Below are 17804 nucleotides of genomic sequence, written 5' to 3'. Positions count from 1 at the left end.
AATTGCCTAAAATCATTAATTACTTTGTGCTTTGCTTATATAATGAATCATTTTGTGCTTAGTTCATACTCATTAAGCACCCAAAAAAGTTTTTAGCCACCTAAATGATATTTAAATGAGTTCAGTGGCGTCTCTGTGTCTACTGCCCCCTACAGGTCTGAACCTGGTGGCGTTCCTTATCATCGTGCTGGCATACGCCAGCATGTTCTACAACATCCAGCGCACGGGGACGCAGACCACCAAGTACAGCAACCACATCAAGAAGGAAGTGACCATCGCCAAACGCTTCTTCTCCATCGTCATCACGGACTCCCTTTGCTGGATCCCCATTTTCATCCTCAAGATTCTGTCCTTGCTGCAGGTGGAGATTCCCGGTATGCTACGCCGCGCGCTTTGTGTATCGTATGGTTGCGCTGACGTTCTCATTGTTATCGATTTTTCTTTCATCCATGTACCTACCCCCTGTTGAATATTTTTTTCTGCAAAGTATGCTCTAACAAAGGCGAATCGGCATTTTTTTTTGCAGCAGCAGCAAGTAAGCATTGTCCAAATATTAGACCATATAGAACCATAATAATTAAAATTTTTGAGCATTTCAATAGGATTTATTACATTGATTTTCCTGCGATTTTTTTTTTTTTTTTTTTTTTACTACATTCTATTAACTTGAGCGATGCTCAAAGTATGTCAGCACAAAGAAAATTTTTTGACTTGTGTTCCAGCACAAGACAGTAGATGGCGGTACAGGACAGTTAATGGAAACCATTTTCTATTATTTGAGGGTGTTAATAAATATACACGTAATAAATACGTACATAGAACTGATGCCACTGAACAATTTGCATGGTTGAAGGAAAAATAATCATAAATAACTAATTATTACGTTTTTAAAAGCATTTACAAAAGTAGGGAAAAAATGCAATGTGTGTAGTTTGCAAAGTGTGTGCACAAGGGTTAAAAAAATTTCGTAAAATTCAAGAGTTTAATTGTCCTATGCATAGTAATACTACACAATGAAATTCTTATTGCGTTCACTTCCCCGAGCAGACCGTATTACGCAATCGAGCAAATAATAAAGAAGGCATTAAAACAAAAACAGTGATAAGTCTTTTAAGGGTTAAGCTTTTGAGGATGAATGTTTGTCCTTTTGGGGCCTCTTTTCCTTTCAAGAGCGACTTTGAGTACGCTCGCACGAGGTAGCGGCGTAAGCTGGAGTGCTAATTTATTTCCTGGCGCGTTTCCTAATGAGAACCCCCGCTGGGCCGTGAGGGATTCATTCGGCGACTAAATTGCTTTTGAGTCAAGTGCTTGGGTCAAGGGGTCCTCTAAAGAGAAGAGCGTAAAAAGCACTCGGGGTGACGCTTTAAATCCATATTTATTTTCCCTAATTAGCTTTTCCCGCTACCTCCTTTGTCTTTTTCCACCCCCCCGCCGCAGGTACCATTACCTCATGGGTGGTCATATTCATCCTACCCATCAACAGCGCCCTCAACCCCATCCTTTACACGCTGACCACCCGTCCCTTCAAGGAGACGCTGATGCAAGTGTGGGCCAACTATAGGCAGCGGAGGCCGGCGGTGGCCAGCCACCCCATCCATCAGCCCTCCCTCACCTGGCAGGAAATGTGGCCGCTGCACGAGTCCAGCCCGGTGGCGGGGGTCCGTCCCGACCGGGCCGAGACGCCCCCCGCCAAGCTGGCCGGCGCTTCGGAAAACGACGTCGGCGTTCCCGTGTGAACCCGTCTCCCGATCCATGCGAATGAACTGCTGGAGCCAAGACCTTCTATTCAGGTGCAGCAAGTCGGGGAAATAGGCCAGCACTAGAGGAGTCTTTTTTTTTTTTTTTTTTTTAATCGACTTATCACAGCGCAGCCGTTCGTCGTCCGATCTTTCGGCCTTCACAACGCAGGATTGAATGCGTTCTTTTAAGTGACGGGATAAAAAAAAATGTGATTTTCGGTTACTTCACCGTGGCCTTGAGCGACATGTCTGTTTTAATTTCATGTTCAATTGGCTTTGTGCAGCAACATCGAAGCTAAAGAAAAACAAGATGGCCAATACAGGGTTTTACCTTGGTGCGTTTTGCTTTGGAATCAAGGTTATGGACGACAAAAGACGATCAAAATACGCGTTGGTGTTTTGACAAAAAGCATTTACGATTACTACAGAGTTCCTCGACCAAAAGTGTCCAAAATACGGCCCGGGGGCCATGCGTGCATGCACCATATTTTCCAGACCATAAAACGCTAATAAAAGCCTTTAATTTTCTCAAAAATCGATAGTTCACTCTATAATCCTGTGACGAGCATTTTGCTTTGGAATCGGGGTCTCTCATTTGCACACAGATTACTAGAAAGCACCTTCACCATGGGTGTCCAAACGACGGCCCGGGGGCCATTTGTGGCCCACAATCCACAGTTTACCAGCCCCCGGCACATAACGTATTTTCCATACCATAAGTCGCCATTCGTTTTCTGAAAAATCAACAGTGCTCCCTGCAATCCGGCGCACCTTAGTCCTGAAAATCTGGAAAATGTTACCGTGTGACTTTGGTAGGCCCTCTGCTTGACTAACCCTAACCCTAACCAATCAGAAATCATTACATAACTCGCACAGTATGTACCTAGCAGTGCTAAACCAATCAAAGGACATTACGTAATATGTGCGTACCACACCTGCGCTTGCAGCGACAAACCAATCAGAAAGCATTACGTACAGTACAGACGCTGGCAGTAATGAAACAATCATAGAACATTTTTTCATACTTATGTATGCTAACAGCGATAAACCAATCATCCGGCATTACGTACAGTACGTGCATTGGGAGCAAGAAACCATTCAAAATACGTACATTCCTGTTTTTTTTTTTTCCAACTGTATGTTTGAGCATGCGTAATTTAAGACGGTGCGGCCTATGTATTGCTTAAGTAGAGAAATAGACCCCAAAATTAAGACTGTGCCAATAATATATAGTGCATCGCATGGTGTGGAAAATATAGTACGAAAAATGTAAAGAAAATGAAAGCCCTAATGCACACACACACAAATATCTCTCTCTCTCTCTCTCTCTCTCTCTATATATATATATATATATATATATATATATATATATATATATTTTTTTTTTTATTTATGTTTATTTATTTATTCTATATTATATTCTATATATATATATATATATATATATATATATATATATTTTTTTTTTATTTATTTATGTTTATTTATTTATTTATTTATTTATTCTTGCACATAAAACGTCTTCTATCACATTGTTTTTTTTAATTCTTTTTCTGTAATATATTTTCAGTTATTTTGGAAAATGACTACCTAAAGTGGATCACATTGACCCATGAACATTTTTTTGGTGTACTAAAGACACAAATATAACAGGGGGTTCAGATCTCTAGTTTTGACATCCTCAACTGTCAAACAAACACACAGAAAGTTCTGTTGGAAATAAAGTAACACTAGTTAGGTGCAAACATTGCCATTGGCGTTCTCTGGATTTATACGAAAAGATGACTTGTCGACAAGACAAGCAAAAAAATAACAAAAATAATTCAATTACGTCTGCTACATTTTATCTACAAAATAGTGAACTGAAGCCTCCGGCAAATTCCATTTTGGACTTATTGAATTTCAGCTTTATACGTCAATTCAATTCATTGTTTTGTTATTTCCCAATTCAAGCAGCAGCTACCTCGGCTTGTTGGAATGCTTCCATAGCGGCCTTTAAGGATCTCCGTAAGTGACATTTTTTTTTTTTTTTCAACAACAAGACTGTTCTTGTTTTCAAATGGAGTTTGCCCACTTCACTCTGGAATAAGCTGCAGGTCCAAAATGATTTACATAGCTTGTCAAATTAAAAGGAAATGAAAAATGACTGGCTATGTTGATCATGCCGCCGAACCGTTTTTCCTCAAACTTTCAGGGATTACATCGTTTCATATTCATGAAGCTGGATCAGAATTGTTTTTTTTTTATTTAAATTGGAAATTAATGATCCGGATGACACCCATAATTGGATTATTTGCATGCAACAAAAATAAAGACGCACTTTATAATCCGGTAGTGACAAAAAAAAGCTTTCTGAGGATGCCCAAAATAGAAAAGAATTGAATTAATATTTAGTTATTAGCTAATTGAAATTAAATACTATGTAAATAAGCTAACCTCCACATAAGGTTTGACAGATTCCACTGTGTCGCATGCTATTATTTTCAAAATGTGTACATATTAAATGAGATATGAGATTTTAAGTTGCATTTCCCAGCTGGTCTGGGCTGTGATGGACTCACAAACACAACAGCATATTTTTCCACCAATCATAACACGCTCCAATCTCAGTTTACTCCTTCCTATGACTTCCTATGGAAATCATTTCTCTTGCCAGAGTGTAAATAACATTTGTTGTCTTATGTAAGAGGATCATCATAGTGTGCCTGTATATGACTGTTTATCTTCTCTTTCTTGAATTCATGATTGATGAGTTGTTTAACGTGTATTATTGCTTAAATGATTGTCTTTAATGTGACAAATTAAAATGAGTTAAAAAAAATGGCTCTTTGTTTTTAATTGAATTGAATCCATCGCAGGGTTCGTGAAACATTTTATTTGCGTCAGTTTAATGGTAGGCTAGGCTCATTGTTCGATATATCTAATTGAAAGAATGAATGCATTGTTTAATCTCGTTGTAAAACACACAATTAAAACATTTCTTTCAATACAATTGGAGCAAATTAATGTGGTATTTTGACAAAGACGTTAATAAAATGAATGAATACATAGAATCACTTTTTTCTCTCTTATTTTCAACAAAGCCAAACAAAACATTCTTCCAGGTATCTATCCTGACACATTTTTCAAAAATATTGTCAACAAAATCATTATTTCTGTCATAATAAACTTATAAGTGGACAATGCCAAAATAAATGAACTACATTTTCTGGGGGTTCATGAGAAAAACTACATTTCATATCTATATATTTTTATATATCTTTAAGCTGGATAAAATTTATGTAATAATAATGATATTTCCTGAACCTTGTTTGTTGTTAAATACAGTACTTTTATTTTTTATTTTTTTTAATTTCTAAAAAAAATTCTGACGTATTCTTCGAGGGTTTACGTCACGCCAGGTACGTTTGTGCTCCTCTGAGAAAAAATAGATTTTTTACGGCGAATTATTTTTGACCCCTCGAAAAGCGTTGAAAGCTAACGCTTTTTAAAATAAGTATTATACAGTATCAAAACATCTTACCTAATTTCGAGGTATTAATTTGGGAACATGCTGACGAAGTTACATCCAATGCACTGCCAAAATGTATTTAAAATTCACGAGTTTTATTGTCATATACATAGTAATACCACACAGTGAAATACTTATGTGGTTGGGACTAGGACAGTGAGATTTTTTTGTATTGAAAAAAATGATTATTTTGCTCAGTTTATATTATTTTCTCCAACAGGGATAAAAAAATGTATTTCCTTCGACATTAAATAAAGTACCTTGAACACGTCACGGCACTGTTTGGTAACGTTGTCAACACTGCGCCTGCGCAGTACATTCAAGTTGTGCAGCCCTCTCCTCTGCAATGGCACTATTATGAGATTCGTCTTCTCGAAGGTTATATTGTGTCGACATTACCCGCTTGCATAACCTAATTATCGGCCAGGACAGGACAACAAACCGCTTGAGGCTTCTCGTGTCCACGGAAAAGAATCGTTAGCAGGAAGTGAGCAGCTGTGACGACATGTTTCCAGCTAGCAGATACTCGAGTAAAGGTACGACATGCTAGCAGCAACTTTACGATTGTGTTGCTAATGCACCGAAACATGTTCGTTAAACGTTTTAGATGCTTAAACTGGTGTATCAACACGCAGCAATTTATAACCTTTATTTTGCGTTGTGACCGTATTCACGAAACAAATGTTGCAGTACATTTTAGCGTTAGCTTCTATTTTAGCACAAGCTAAAATGTAGGGCAAAGTTCATTGGGAATAGTGGGCACTTTTGCTAGCATCTGCTTACATTTTCACAGCACTTTTCCACATTGAAATGTGCTAATATAGCCATTTATATATATTGCATGTTGTCTGGCGTTTGTCTGATTTAAAACGTAAAATTAATCTTAATACGCCAATGCAAAGTTGTTGTTTTCCAGTGTGGCACCTGCAGTTATGCATGCAATTGCGATTGGGGGTCATGCTATCTAAAGATAGTAAGTCGCATTTGTGCAATTCTTAACTTTTATTGTCTAATAAATTGCAAGTTACTGCTGTTTAAATCAAGGCAGTGGACTCTTTCCTCTAAATTTTAAGGTAGTCAAATACCCCTTTTTTGTCTGTATTTGTTAGTTATCTATTTTATAATGCAGTGAACTTATTTAAAGTCTTCATATTGTGTTATTGCCTTCATAATTGAATGCTTAACCCACATGAAGCTCAATTAATATTATCACCCGTGAGAAGTTAACGTTTATTTTTGTGTTCTATATATGTGTTATAATTGAGACCCGACTAATTGAGATTTTTCTTAAGGCTGACGCCGATTTTTGGCAAGAAAAAAAATACAGATTAATCGCCTGGCTAATTTTATTAATTCTGATGACTACAATAGCACTTTTGACTCACATTGCGTTTCAATAGGAGTAGGTTAGATGCTGAATTTCACTATTCAAGGCTAATCAGGTAACATTAATGCTTGTCATATATGTTTGTGGTACTAGTACTTGAATGTGTGTCTTATTTAACACATTTATGCTTTATTTATGTTGCACTATTTATGTTGTAAATATAGTTTTTGTTCTTGAACAAACCGTGACTTAAGGTGGTGTGTACAGTAGTGAAATCCAGCTCAGTTGTTTACACAATTTCTTTTTATTGCTTACCTAATCATTACTTGTAAAATAAATATTTTCTTTGTTTTGAAAGACGGAGAATGAGCTCCTCAACACATTTCATGACACATATTCAAGGCTAAAGGCTTATGTTATTATACATGTACAGTATGTGTTAAAAATAATGACAACTGTGTTGCTTGTTTACAACCATTGTAATTAGTTAATTACATAAAAGGTAAAAAGTTAAAATAATCAGCAAATATTCTCCATTTGGTGGATTGTTTTTAGATGATGTTTGAAGACGATTATTTGCTCAGACCTGGCTTCAAACGCGGAACGTTTTTAACACATTCCCCTCGGAGGACATTGCGAGACCGAAAATGTCGAGGCCTGGTTCAATTTGCAATGAACTGGAAGTGCTCCTGACCGTTGTCCTGCTCCTGCAGCCCACAGGTGCATCAGGGCGTTGAAGACGGTCCAAGTGGAGCACACGTCACCTCAGCTGTACTCGTCCTTACACAGACGAAGCTGCTCCTCCACGTCCGCGCCTCGCATCACAACACACTACACCGTGCACCCCCGGGACAAAGATCCAAGATGGGAAGGTCAGTTGACCGTAATGGGTTTGGATCCAACGAGAAGTGTGTGCAATTTTCTGCCCCTGAGATTATCAGGCTTTATTTTCTTAAGTATGTGCATTTTATTTATTTATTTAGTGTCGACTAGGGATGTTCTATACCACTTTTTCTGGTCTGATATTTGTACAACTACTCAACTGTTGAGTAGTGACTGATACCAAGTACTGATACTATGAATAGATTTGATTTATTCTGACTTTCTTCTGAGATAAATGGGAGTAGTCAGAATTGCGACTATTTTTAACATTCTCAGTTAAAGTCATGAAGGTCATGAAGTAAGATTTACACCGTAAATCTTACACACTGTCCCTTTAAGTGAGATTTACAGAATCTCTATTCACAGAATTCTGACTTTAAAATCAATAAGAAGGCAATAAAGTTAATTCTGCCATTTGTCAGAAGTCTGACTTCATTTTCATAAGTCTCACTTTAAAGCAGTGCTTCTCAGTTTTTTTTTTTTTGTAAAGCCCCCTCCCAGGAAAGAGGAAACCTTTTGTGCCTCCCCACTCACTGAGCTAACTCTAAAGAAGATTATTATCGATTACAGTTGGATAAGTACCTTACCTGCAATGTAAATTAATTTTCAAAAACCGTTAACTACTTTTTACAGTGTTTATACAGGTTACAGGTTAGTCTAAATCTGAAAGAAATGACCAAGTGTATCAAAAAGTGCCTGAAAGAAAATGATGCTAATCCTTATTTTTTTGCAATTACACGTCACATAGCAAAAACAAAGCCTTTTCCATTGGTTTTGATTGGGAAAATATTTCTGAGATTTTTGAGTTACAAATGTTCTTATCGATGGAGTTAAACTCATATTTTGAGGCACCGCTGCATTTTCCAATTTTCCTAACATGATTTGTACAATGGGGATGGACCTTTGTGAGACTTTTATTTTAAGATTCAAAATTCAAACCGTCAAGTGCAGAGTGTAGAAATAGGTTTTTCCGCACAATTAAATTCTTACTTTGCTGTCCACATGGATGCCGTAAAAAAAAAAATCAGTACCAAGTCGAGACTAAAAAACAGGGTATAAAAAACACATAAGAGACAAAGCACAAGTATGTACTGTAAATATGTAGTTGGATTGAGAGATTCCGGTTGAACCCAGTGAGACAGTCCGCGGTGCGATTGTAATATTGAAGACAAGCCTGTGGGCAAGTAGATTTAATGAGCTGCCAGTCATTGGGCCAAAAAAAAAAAAAAGCTGTCAGTGACGCGCAGCGGGTCATCCTCAGGCGTGGAAATGGAGCGCTTCGCCGACGAGGCGGACGTGGTGATTGTCGGCGGCGGGCCCGCCGGCCTGGCGGCCGCCATCCGCCTCAAGCAGCTGGCTAACGAGCAGGAGAAGGAGGTCCGCGTGTGCCTGGTGGAGAAGGCGTCTCAGATGGGGGCGCACACGCTGTCGGGGGCCTGCCTGGAGCCCAGCGCCCTCCAAGAACTGTTCCCCGACTGGAAAGAGCGAGGGGTGAGCATCAAACCTTAACCCTCGTTGATACGCTGGCTTCTTCGGCTTGAACGCTACTTTCTTACCATGACCCCAGCTTGAAACCCTAACTTTACTTTGTCTCACCGGCTTGAAACCTTACTCTGGTTCGAACGCCTATTTTGATATCTTGGCTTCACGCTTTATTTTTATACCATGACTTGAAACTTTGAAACCATAACCCTTGATTGACACGCTGTCTTGAAACCCGACTTTGTTTTGAAACCCTGCTTTCAAAAACCCTTTTTTGACATCTTGGCTGAACGTACTACTTTGGTACCATGGTCCTGACTTGAAATAATCTCTACTTGAAAATTCTAACCCTTGTTTGATATACAGGCTAAACACCCTACTTTAATTTGAAACTCCAATTTCAACACCCTTTTTTAACAATCTGGTTTAATGACCTAGTTTGACCTTAACTTGAAACCCTTCTTTACAACTCTGACCCTAGTTTAACACCCTGGATTGAAGCCTTAACTTTTGATAAAAAGCTGTTCTGTAGTAGTGTAACACATTCATTTGAAAATAAAATATGTAATAGATTTTAAAATGGGTTTAATAAATTATTCATCTTGCATCCTTCCATTTTTCAGTACATGGCCCCCAAACCAAAGGTTTGGACACCCCTGCCCCACCCTGTCTTGAAACCCTACCCACTGTTAAAACCCCCGCTTTAGCATCTTGACTTGAAACCCTGACCCTCATTTATGGAACCCCACCCCATCTTTAAAACTAACTCGAAACTCGACTTTGAAACACTAATGCTTGTTTCATAACATACGATCATGCCTTTTTTTCGTCGAAAAACTGTGCAAAAATATGTACGGTTTTATGTTATCGCATCGTTTTTACATTTTCAACCGCGAAAATCCGCATTCTTTCCGAGTCTTTTCGTAGCGCGCCTTGAGTTCAATCCATTCCGAGAATTCAATTGCGCTCCGTCGAATATTTCAACACCTGTCAGTTGACCCGGAGCTGTGCCTGTTCTCCCGTACGATCATCATCATCATCATCTTCAGATAAATGTCAGCGTGTTTCCTCCCCTCTAATGTCCTGGCTGTCTCGTTCCTCAGGCTCCTCTCAACACGCCGGTGACGGAGGACGTCTTCAGCATTTTGACAGAGAAACACAGGATCCCCGTTCCCATGTTGCCAGGTACGGTTCATCAAATTTGTGACATTTGCGACGTACGCTTAAAAAAGGTGAAAGTGAAAGCGTAATTGGATTGGCGTGTGACAGGTCTGCCCATGAGAAACCACGGCAACTACATCGTGCGTCTGGGCAACTTTGTGCGCTGGCTGGGAGAGCAGGCGGAGGAGCTCGGAGTGGAGCTGTATCCCGGCTACGCCGCTTCCGAGGTCACGATCGATACCGCCGTTATCACTTGATGCTTTGAATTCAAATTCAACAAAACCTGGACGCAGTTAATTATTTGATACATTAAAAAACACCAGTTGTGGAAAATAATGATATCCCACAATGTTGTGCTCATTTTATCCATGCCAATGTGATTTTAAATATTTAAAAACCTTATTTTAAACAACGCCTCTGTTTTGAAACCCTCGCTCTTACTTTAAACCATGATTTAAAATATATTGTAATTTTTTGAAAACTGATCATTTGAAATCCTGTAATGATTTCCTGAGCAACTGTGATGTCATTTGAAAACAAAAGAAAGTGGCATAATGGCTGCACCCTGAGATAGCTAAAATAGATACCGTATTTCCGCACTATAAGGCGCACCTAAAAGCCTTCATTTTTTGAAAAAGCTGATGGTGCGCTTTATAATCAGGTGCGCCTTATATATGGATCAATATTGAGATTGGGATTTGTAGATGGGGAATGAAGTGATAAATTAAGCTTTACCTGTTTCTTTTGTGTGTTTACAGTTGAACAAGGTCGCTCCTTTTGAGAGTTTAGAGTTATTATTTGAGTTATTATTGTTATTACTTTAAGTATTACTATATTGTGATTGGAAAAAGTTTTAAAATATGTCATTAATTGAGGGTGCGCCTTATAATCCGGTGTGCCTTATATATGGAAAAAAATTCAAATGTGTCATTAATTGAGGGTGCGCCTTATAATCCGGTGCGCCTAATAGTGCGGAAAATATGGTACTTTGTTGCGTAATGCATAATTCAATTTATTTTGTGTCTAGTATTCTAATTTACTTTGTGTATGGCGATGTAGGTTTTGTTCCACGAAGACGGAAGCGTCAAAGGAATCGCCACCAACGACGTCGGCATCGCCAAAGACGGCTCGCCAAAGGTACCGCAGAAGCGTACCTCGTGTTTTCATTTGGTTTGTACAGTACTGCGGTTCATATTCATGCGTGTTCAGGATATTTTTGAGCGAGGGATGGAGCTCCACGCAAAGGTGACCTTGTTCGGTGAAGGATGTCACGGCCATCTCGCCAAGCAGCTCTATAAGCGCTTCAACCTGCGTGAAAACTGCCAGCCGCAAACGTACGCCATCGGCCTCAAGGAGGTAAAAGAGTCTGTCATTTGGTTCAATCGTGCATTCAGTGCGAGTCAGTGGGAAGCTTAGCAGACTTAGCTAGCTAGCTAGCTGGTTCGCTGTGTATCTCAGCTAGCTAGCTACAGTAGCTAGCTAGTTTAGTGCACCTGTTGCTTGCCCTTACACAAGATCAACAAAATAGAGTGCAACCCAACATGGCTGATAAGAAATGTCTCTTCACACCAGTGCCTTTCATGCATTTTGACCATCTTCAAATGAAGTCGACCTTTGCCCAATGTTTTAGGTTTGGACCATTGACGAGAAGAAGTGGCGTCCCGGCCGAGTGGAGCATTCGGTGGGCTGGCCTCTCAACAGAAACACATACGGCGGTTCCTTCTTGTACCACCTCAACGAAGGAGAGCCTCTGGTGGCTCTGGGCTTTGTAGTGAGTTGTGGTTTTTGCAATATAGTTTTGTCCAAGATTTCATATTAGACATGAGAAGAACATCACACGAAAAGTTTTTACAGTAGATGGAAAAGTTGTTGTTGGATGAGTGCAGATTGGTCTGGACTACTCCAACCCTTACCTGAGCCCCTTCAGAGAGTTCCAGCGGTGGAAGCATCACCCCTTCGTCGCCCCCACACTGGAGGGAGGTCAAAGGATCGCGTACGGAGCCCGCGCCCTAAATGAGGGCGGCTTCCAGGTAAGCTATGACACATGAAAGGAACTTAGCGGGCAAGAATCCTCAAATGGACCTCATAAGATAGCATTGGCACACAAACAAAATTCAAATAATCAATAAATTAAGTGCCACAAGCAATTACTCTAGTACTCAACTCCCACAGTTGCGCCGGGAGCCAATCACGTATCTTGTAGGCTTGCCCGAGAGCTTTACTTCCTCAAATTTTGTAATCATTTGGAATTTCAAGTGCAAATAATTGTATCAAGCTTCACTCTATTTAGACTTCTGGGCGCCACTAATATAACCGCGGCTCTTCGTGAGACAACAAAGGCATGGGAAGGGATAACAGTACAGTTACTGTATATGGTTTAATAATTTAAGATTTAAGTAAATATATGTACTACGTACTGGTAAGAATCTGCACAATAGGCAAGGCGTGAATTAGCGAGGGATTACTGTATAAATAGACTTCAAAAAAATAAACGTAAAAGTATAGTCTTTGGGATTGAATGAATTATTTAAAAAAAAAAAAGCTAGAATAGCCGCTTCAACGCCAAACATACTTTTGTGTCTTCTCTTGCGGATTAGTCTGTCCCTAAACTGACGTTCCCGGGCGGCCTTCTGATCGGCTGCAGCCCCGGCTTCATGAACGTGCCAAAGATCAAAGGTACACACACGGCCATGAAGAGCGGCATGCTCGCAGCAGAGGCAGTTTTCCCACGAGTGGTGGCGGCGGCCGAGGGCGCCGAGTCAGAAACGACAGGTATGAATTACGCTACGTTACATTACACGTGGTGTAAATATGGTGATTTTGCTCCATCGAGATTGTGGTCTATTAGGTCTGCACGTCCCCGAGTACGCCGAGGCCCTGAAGGCGTCGTGGGTGTGGAAGGAGCTTCACGCCGTGAGGAACATCCGCCCGTCCTTCCACAACTACTTCGGTCTGTACGGCGGCATGGTCTACACGGGGATCTTTTACTGGGTCCTGAGGGGCAAAGAGCCATGGACGCTCAAACACTGCGGTGAGTCGACAATCGCGCGGATGCCCTGCGAGCTCGCCTCATCTGCGTTTCGCTACGTGTCAGGCCGCGACGCCGACCAGCTGAAACCGGCCAAAGACTGCGCGCCCATCGAGTACCCCAAGCCCGACGGGAAGATCAGCTTTGACCTGCTGTCCTCCGTGGCGCTCAGCGGCACCAACCACGAAGGAGACCAGCCCGCGCACCTGACTCTCATGAATGACAGCGTGCCCGTCGACAGGAACCTCGCCATCTACGACGGGCCGGAGCAGCGATTTTGCCCGGCGGGTAAATATTGTGCACAAACACGAAACGTGGTCTACATGGTACATTTGAGAGGCGCAGACCATCAAACAAGGTACAAAGTCCGTACATCGAAATGTGTAGACCATTGGGTATTATTATACCAATGTGGTACATTAGCTGCGCGGACCATAAAATGTGATCCTATCATGCATTAGAGGTGCACAAATCTTTCATATGTCAATATGTGCTACATTAGAATGCAGCCCATGAAATGTGATTAAATAGCTTCACACGTATCATCAAATGCGATATCAAAGTGTACCTATAGATCGCAGATGAAAAAATGCATCCAAACATGTTTTAGTGTTTTTTTTTTTTTTTATTATTATTTTGCTGGTTGTTTTAAAGCAAGTTTAAAATAGGACCAGGACAGGACGGAGACGTGACACTGCAGCGTTTACAGCTGATCCTCCCATTCAGTGCGCATAAATATCTTGCTGAGATTGTGACCGTGTCAATTTCAGAGTCAATACTGACGAAGGGTCCCTCAAACAATCAGTATTGACTGAAAAATTGTGAGACAATTGAAAAAGAAATACATGCATTAAATATTTGGATGTCTTTTTTTTCTTTTTTATAAACCATATACCATAGTTTTCACTTCACAAGCGTTAGTGTAAAGAAGGGCCTGATAATGGTTATTACTGATAAGAGTTAAATGCGCTACATTAAATGTAATATATATTTGCTACATTAGAGTCGAACATAATATAAAATGCTATCTATATACATCAAATGAGAGATGCATGAGGTATTAAATATGTAGACGGTACATTAACGCGGCGTGACTGATACAATAAAAGTGCACAAAGAAATAAGCAATAAGGCAAGAATGACTTGAAATGTCTTTGTCGCACTCCGCGTCCCTTTCATTTGTCAGGCGTGTACGAGTACGTCCCAGTGGAGTCAGGCGACGGCATGCGGCTACAGATCAACGCTCAGAACTGCGTACACTGTAAGACGTGCGATATCAAGGACCCCAGCCAGAACATCAACTGGGTGGTCCCGGAGGGCGGAGGCGGACCGGCCTACAACGGAATGTAAATCGAGCGCCCCCGCTCACCGTTTGAGGAAAATACGGTAAACTTGAACCACAACTGAATGAGTATTCAATAGTGATGGGAAAATGAAGCCTCACGTGGCACCGATTTAAGGATGCAGTGTAAATTAAGGGAATTTCCATTGCGCTTGCCTTTAAGCCAAGAGCACCATCTAGAGGAGTACAAATGTATCGCAAGTGCTTCATGAGGCTTCGTTTTCCCATCACTAAATCAGGGGGCTCTTGCAAGTAAAATTGTGCCTCATATTGCTGTTATACAGTCAAAGGTCTGAATACAGCTTGCCGTTATGTAACATACAAAAGCGTGTTCAAACTTTTGACTGGAAGTATATATGTACTGTAATAACTATGAACACAAATCATGTTTTAAGATCCTGGATTTTATTAATTTATGATGTGACACTACCAAAAACAAAAGTGAGGCCTGAACATGTCATTTGCATAATGTGGCCTTCACGTATATCAAATATGGACTTTCAGCAAGCGTTTTTGATAAGTTAACATTTATTCCAGGTACATTTTGTTGTACTGTACAGAATGCCACATCAGTGAAATAAACTACTTGACTGTTCTGCACTCGTGATACGTTCCAAGCACACTGCTACAAAAACGGCGGCGGCGGAGTTCAGTGTAGAAGAAAAAACGTGGTCGAACCAATTCAGGCAAACATTTTGGCGTAGATTTTCTTTTCTCGCTCCTTCTCCTGTTGCACTTGGAGCTGCACGCGTTTCATCTCATTGCTGATGGCTGACGCGGAAAAAAAAAGGAAACAAATATTTAGGACAAGTTAGGTTCGATCGGTGCGTTCAATGCGGCGTGTTTATTTTGCTCACCTTTGTCCTCTGGGGCTAATCCCTGAGCTGTTTTCAGATCAGACTGCAAATCAAATTGAGGTATTAGCATCTCGCGTAGCATGCTTTAAAAATATTCGAATGACTTACCATGGCTTGGCCGTACTCCTTGAGGCCCTGCCAGGCTTGGGCCCGGCGGAAAAGAGCTTTGGTGTTCCCTTTGTCCAACTCCAGAGCCTACAAAGCCAAAACGGCACACGAGTGAGCACAATCGTGGTGTAATATCGCCATCTAGTGGACGAAAGTCAAAACCTCGTTGCAGCTGTCAGCGGCTTCCTGCCACAGTTGAAGTTTAAGCTTGCAGGCTGCAGTGTTGAGGTAGCAGCTGAGCACGGCCGGCTCCAGTTTTTTTGGGGCCGGAGACTCCTCGTCCTCCAAAGCCTCGCCGCATACTTCCAAATACCTGCGCAAAGAGGCGTAGAGTTCGTGACATGCAGACAATGATATCGCGAGCGCTTGTAGTTAAGACTCGAACCTGAGGGCTTTGCTGTATTTGTTGATAGCGCCGTTCCAGTTTTGACTCTTAAAAAGGTTGTTTCCAATATTCTTGATGTCCTCAGCCACAGACACAACTTTGTCCACCTGGGGGGAAAAAAATGCAAACTTGTTTGAGGCAAAGAACTCCTATGTACGTTAAAAAAAAAAAATTGTCATTATTAAATTGTCATATGAAGAAGCGATATCTACTTTTTAATGATCAAATGCTGTTTTAGTACATACATTTTTTAATATAAAATATATGCAATAATGTATATCACAGAAATGCTCATTTATGTTTTTAAATTTTTAAATAATATATTTACACTGCTCCCTATAGAACGTTTTAAAAAAACCGTACATCTTTGAAGTCAATGTCCGAGTCTTCGGGAAAGTCGTGGTGGGCGTCTCCTGTTCCGTCGCAGGGGGCGTCGCCCCAGCTGTCTCCGTCTTTATGCTCGCCGCAGTCTGCAATCACGCAAGGCTGAAAGTACAAACGTCACATGCTGCTTTTCGGCCTTTTCACAACAAACTCAACAATGCGATTCTTGATTTCTACCTTGACGGGAGTGTCGTCATTGGTGTCGATAGCCTCGAGCATTTTGACCACGCCCATCCCCTTGAGCACCTGCCCGAAGACCACGTGCTTGCCGTCCAGGTGCGGCGTGGTCACCGTGGTGATGAAAAATTGCGAGCCGTTCGTGTTGGGCCCCGCGTTGGCCATGCTCAGCAGGCCCATTTGGTCGTGCTGATGAGAACGTGCGCGACTTTAAAAACGGTCGTGCTGATGAGAACGTGCGCGACTTTAAAAACGGGCTTATAAAGTCTCTCTATCTATCTATCTATCTATCTATCTATCTATATTCTAATCTAATCTATAAATAGAGCGAAAGGGCCAAACAACAAAACACAGGAAGCACTTTACATGACCTTAAACTAAAGTGAACTTCTGAATATCTCAAATGTAAAATATTATTGCTCCTGTGGACATGTAAATGAGGCCTAGATGACTGGAAATGTAAAATAAAAACATACAAATAAAACGACCTGAACAAGTTATCCCCATTGGTACCTTGTAGTGAAAGTTCTCATCCTCAAACTTCTCCCCGTAGATGCTCTCGCCACCGGTGCCGTTCTGATTGGAAAAGTCCCCTCCCTGGATCATGAACTTCTTAATAACTGTCGAGAAGAATCTTTACAGTCAAAAAAACAACACAATTATGCGGAGTAATGTGACATACTTCTATGGAAGGGGCATCCTTTAAAGTGAAGAGGTTTCCCTGTGGATTTCCCCAGGCCCTTTTCTCCCGTGCACAGGGCTCGGAAGTTCTCCGCCGTTCTGGGAGTGACGTCGTTGAACAGTTCCAGAACAATTCGTCCCACTGAGGGAGGAAAAATAATGACAAATCACAATAAATTCAGTCCCCGATTAGAAGCCAAATTTCTCTGATATGCATTTTTCAAACAGAACCAAAGTTTGGCATTGGTGGAGCACTGATTTGAAACTATCCTTTACTACAAATGTAATAATCACAACATTAACAAATACTATTGCTACATATTGCGTGTTAAATTATTCAAACGCACATGACGTGTGCATGAAATGCGCTAAACTGAATAATGCTCAAAGCAAATATTGCCGTTATTTAAATTGAATGCTCGTTCATGAGATGAATCGCGTTTCAATGAGCACGAGCGAGGCTAAGCTAACAACGCTAGCAGCAACTGCGACGTTTACTATCATTTGTATTTCAATTTAAAAGGTCTCCTTGCCTCTAGTTCCGCCGATGTCTACGTCGAAGAAAACGCGAGGGTTTGCGGGATTGGAAGGCTTGCTGGTGGGCGCCGGGTGAGACATTTTGTAACACTTTATTCAACCGTTAGCTTAAGCTAAGTTAGCTATGTTGCTGCCGGCCGGTGTGTCAGGAACACGGGGGAAAGTGCTGGAAACACGCCGGAAGTGTCGACTGGTGCAGTAGA

At 41.0% G+C, this 17804-nt stretch overlaps 3 protein-coding genes across 5 annotated transcripts in view; 2 read left to right on the top strand and 1 right to left on the bottom strand.

Moving 5' to 3' along the window:
• Positions 1–3105, top strand: part of rxfp1 (relaxin family peptide receptor 1) — a 33329-nt gene extending 30224 nt beyond the window's left edge. For 2 of the 3 annotated variants that reach the window (XM_088432124.1, XM_088432126.1), the window contains exons 17-19: positions 156–374; positions 488–535; positions 1438–3105. In XM_088432124.1, coding sequence (XP_088288250.1) covers positions 156–374; positions 488–535; positions 1438–1736 — 566 coding nt within the window. In that variant the 3' untranslated portion in view covers positions 1737–3105. The remainder of the gene's footprint in view (positions 1–155; positions 375–487; positions 536–1437) is intronic. The other variant, XM_088432125.1, reaches the window with a different exon arrangement.
• A 2445-nt stretch (positions 3106–5550) lies between these two features.
• etfdh (electron transfer flavoprotein dehydrogenase) lies at positions 5551–15067 on the top strand. Its single transcript, XM_088431996.1, has 13 exons — positions 5551–5786; positions 7291–7449; positions 8721–8950; positions 10045–10126; positions 10211–10329; positions 11162–11239; positions 11312–11458; positions 11733–11873; positions 11989–12132; positions 12700–12874; positions 12951–13133; positions 13197–13418; positions 14317–15067. Exons 1-13 carry the CDS (start codon positions 5756–5758, stop codon positions 14478–14480), a joined length of 1875 nt encoding a protein of 624 aa, XP_088288122.1. The 5' UTR covers positions 5551–5755; the 3' UTR covers positions 14481–15067.
• Positions 14856–17766, bottom strand: ppid (peptidylprolyl isomerase D). Its single transcript, XM_088431997.1, has 10 exons — positions 17598–17766; positions 17066–17206; positions 16897–17003; positions 16384–16572; positions 16186–16308; positions 15823–15929; positions 15600–15750; positions 15438–15524; positions 15330–15372; positions 14856–15243 (listed from the first exon to the last, which is right to left on the bottom strand). Exons 1-10 carry the CDS (start codon positions 17680–17682, stop codon positions 15155–15157), a joined length of 1122 nt encoding a protein of 373 aa, XP_088288123.1. The 5' UTR covers positions 17683–17766; the 3' UTR covers positions 14856–15154.
• Positions 17767–17804: the final 38 nt, after the last annotated feature.

The sequence above is a fragment of the Hippichthys cyanospilos genome, chromosome 13 (genome assembly GCF_059441005.1).
Source record: "Hippichthys cyanospilos isolate Australia breed blue-spotted pipefish chromosome 13, RoL_Hcya_1.0, whole genome shotgun sequence".
Lineage (NCBI taxonomy): Eukaryota > Metazoa > Chordata > Actinopteri > Syngnathiformes > Syngnathidae > Hippichthys > Hippichthys cyanospilos.
Note: the sequence above shows the minus strand (reverse complement) of the source record. Positions and strands in the feature narration are given on the sequence as shown.

Excerpts from the sequence above, each read along its gene's own strand:
- etfdh (XM_088431996.1), top strand. The coding sequence starts at position 5,756 with ATGTTTCCAGCTAGCAGATACTCGAGTAAAG. Across the intron at positions 10,330-11,161 it reads CCGGCTACGCCGCTTCCGAG|GTTTTGTTCCACGAAGACGG; the intron begins GTCACGATCGAT and ends ATGGCGATGTAG. Across the intron at positions 11,240-11,311 it reads CCAAAGACGGCTCGCCAAAG|GATATTTTTGAGCGAGGGAT; the intron begins GTACCGCAGAAG and ends ATGCGTGTTCAG.
- ppid (XM_088431997.1), bottom strand. The coding sequence starts at position 17,682 with ATGTCTCACCCGGCGCCCACCAGCAAGCCTTCCAATCCCGCAAACCCT. Across the intron at positions 17,207-17,597 it reads AGACATCGGCGGAACTAGAG|TGGGACGAATTGTTCTGGAA; the intron begins GCAAGGAGACCT and ends TTCCTCCCTCAG. Across the intron at positions 16,573-16,896 it reads ATGAGAACTTTCACTACAAG|CACGACCAAATGGGCCTGCT; the intron begins GTACCAATGGGG and ends CGTTCTCATCAG.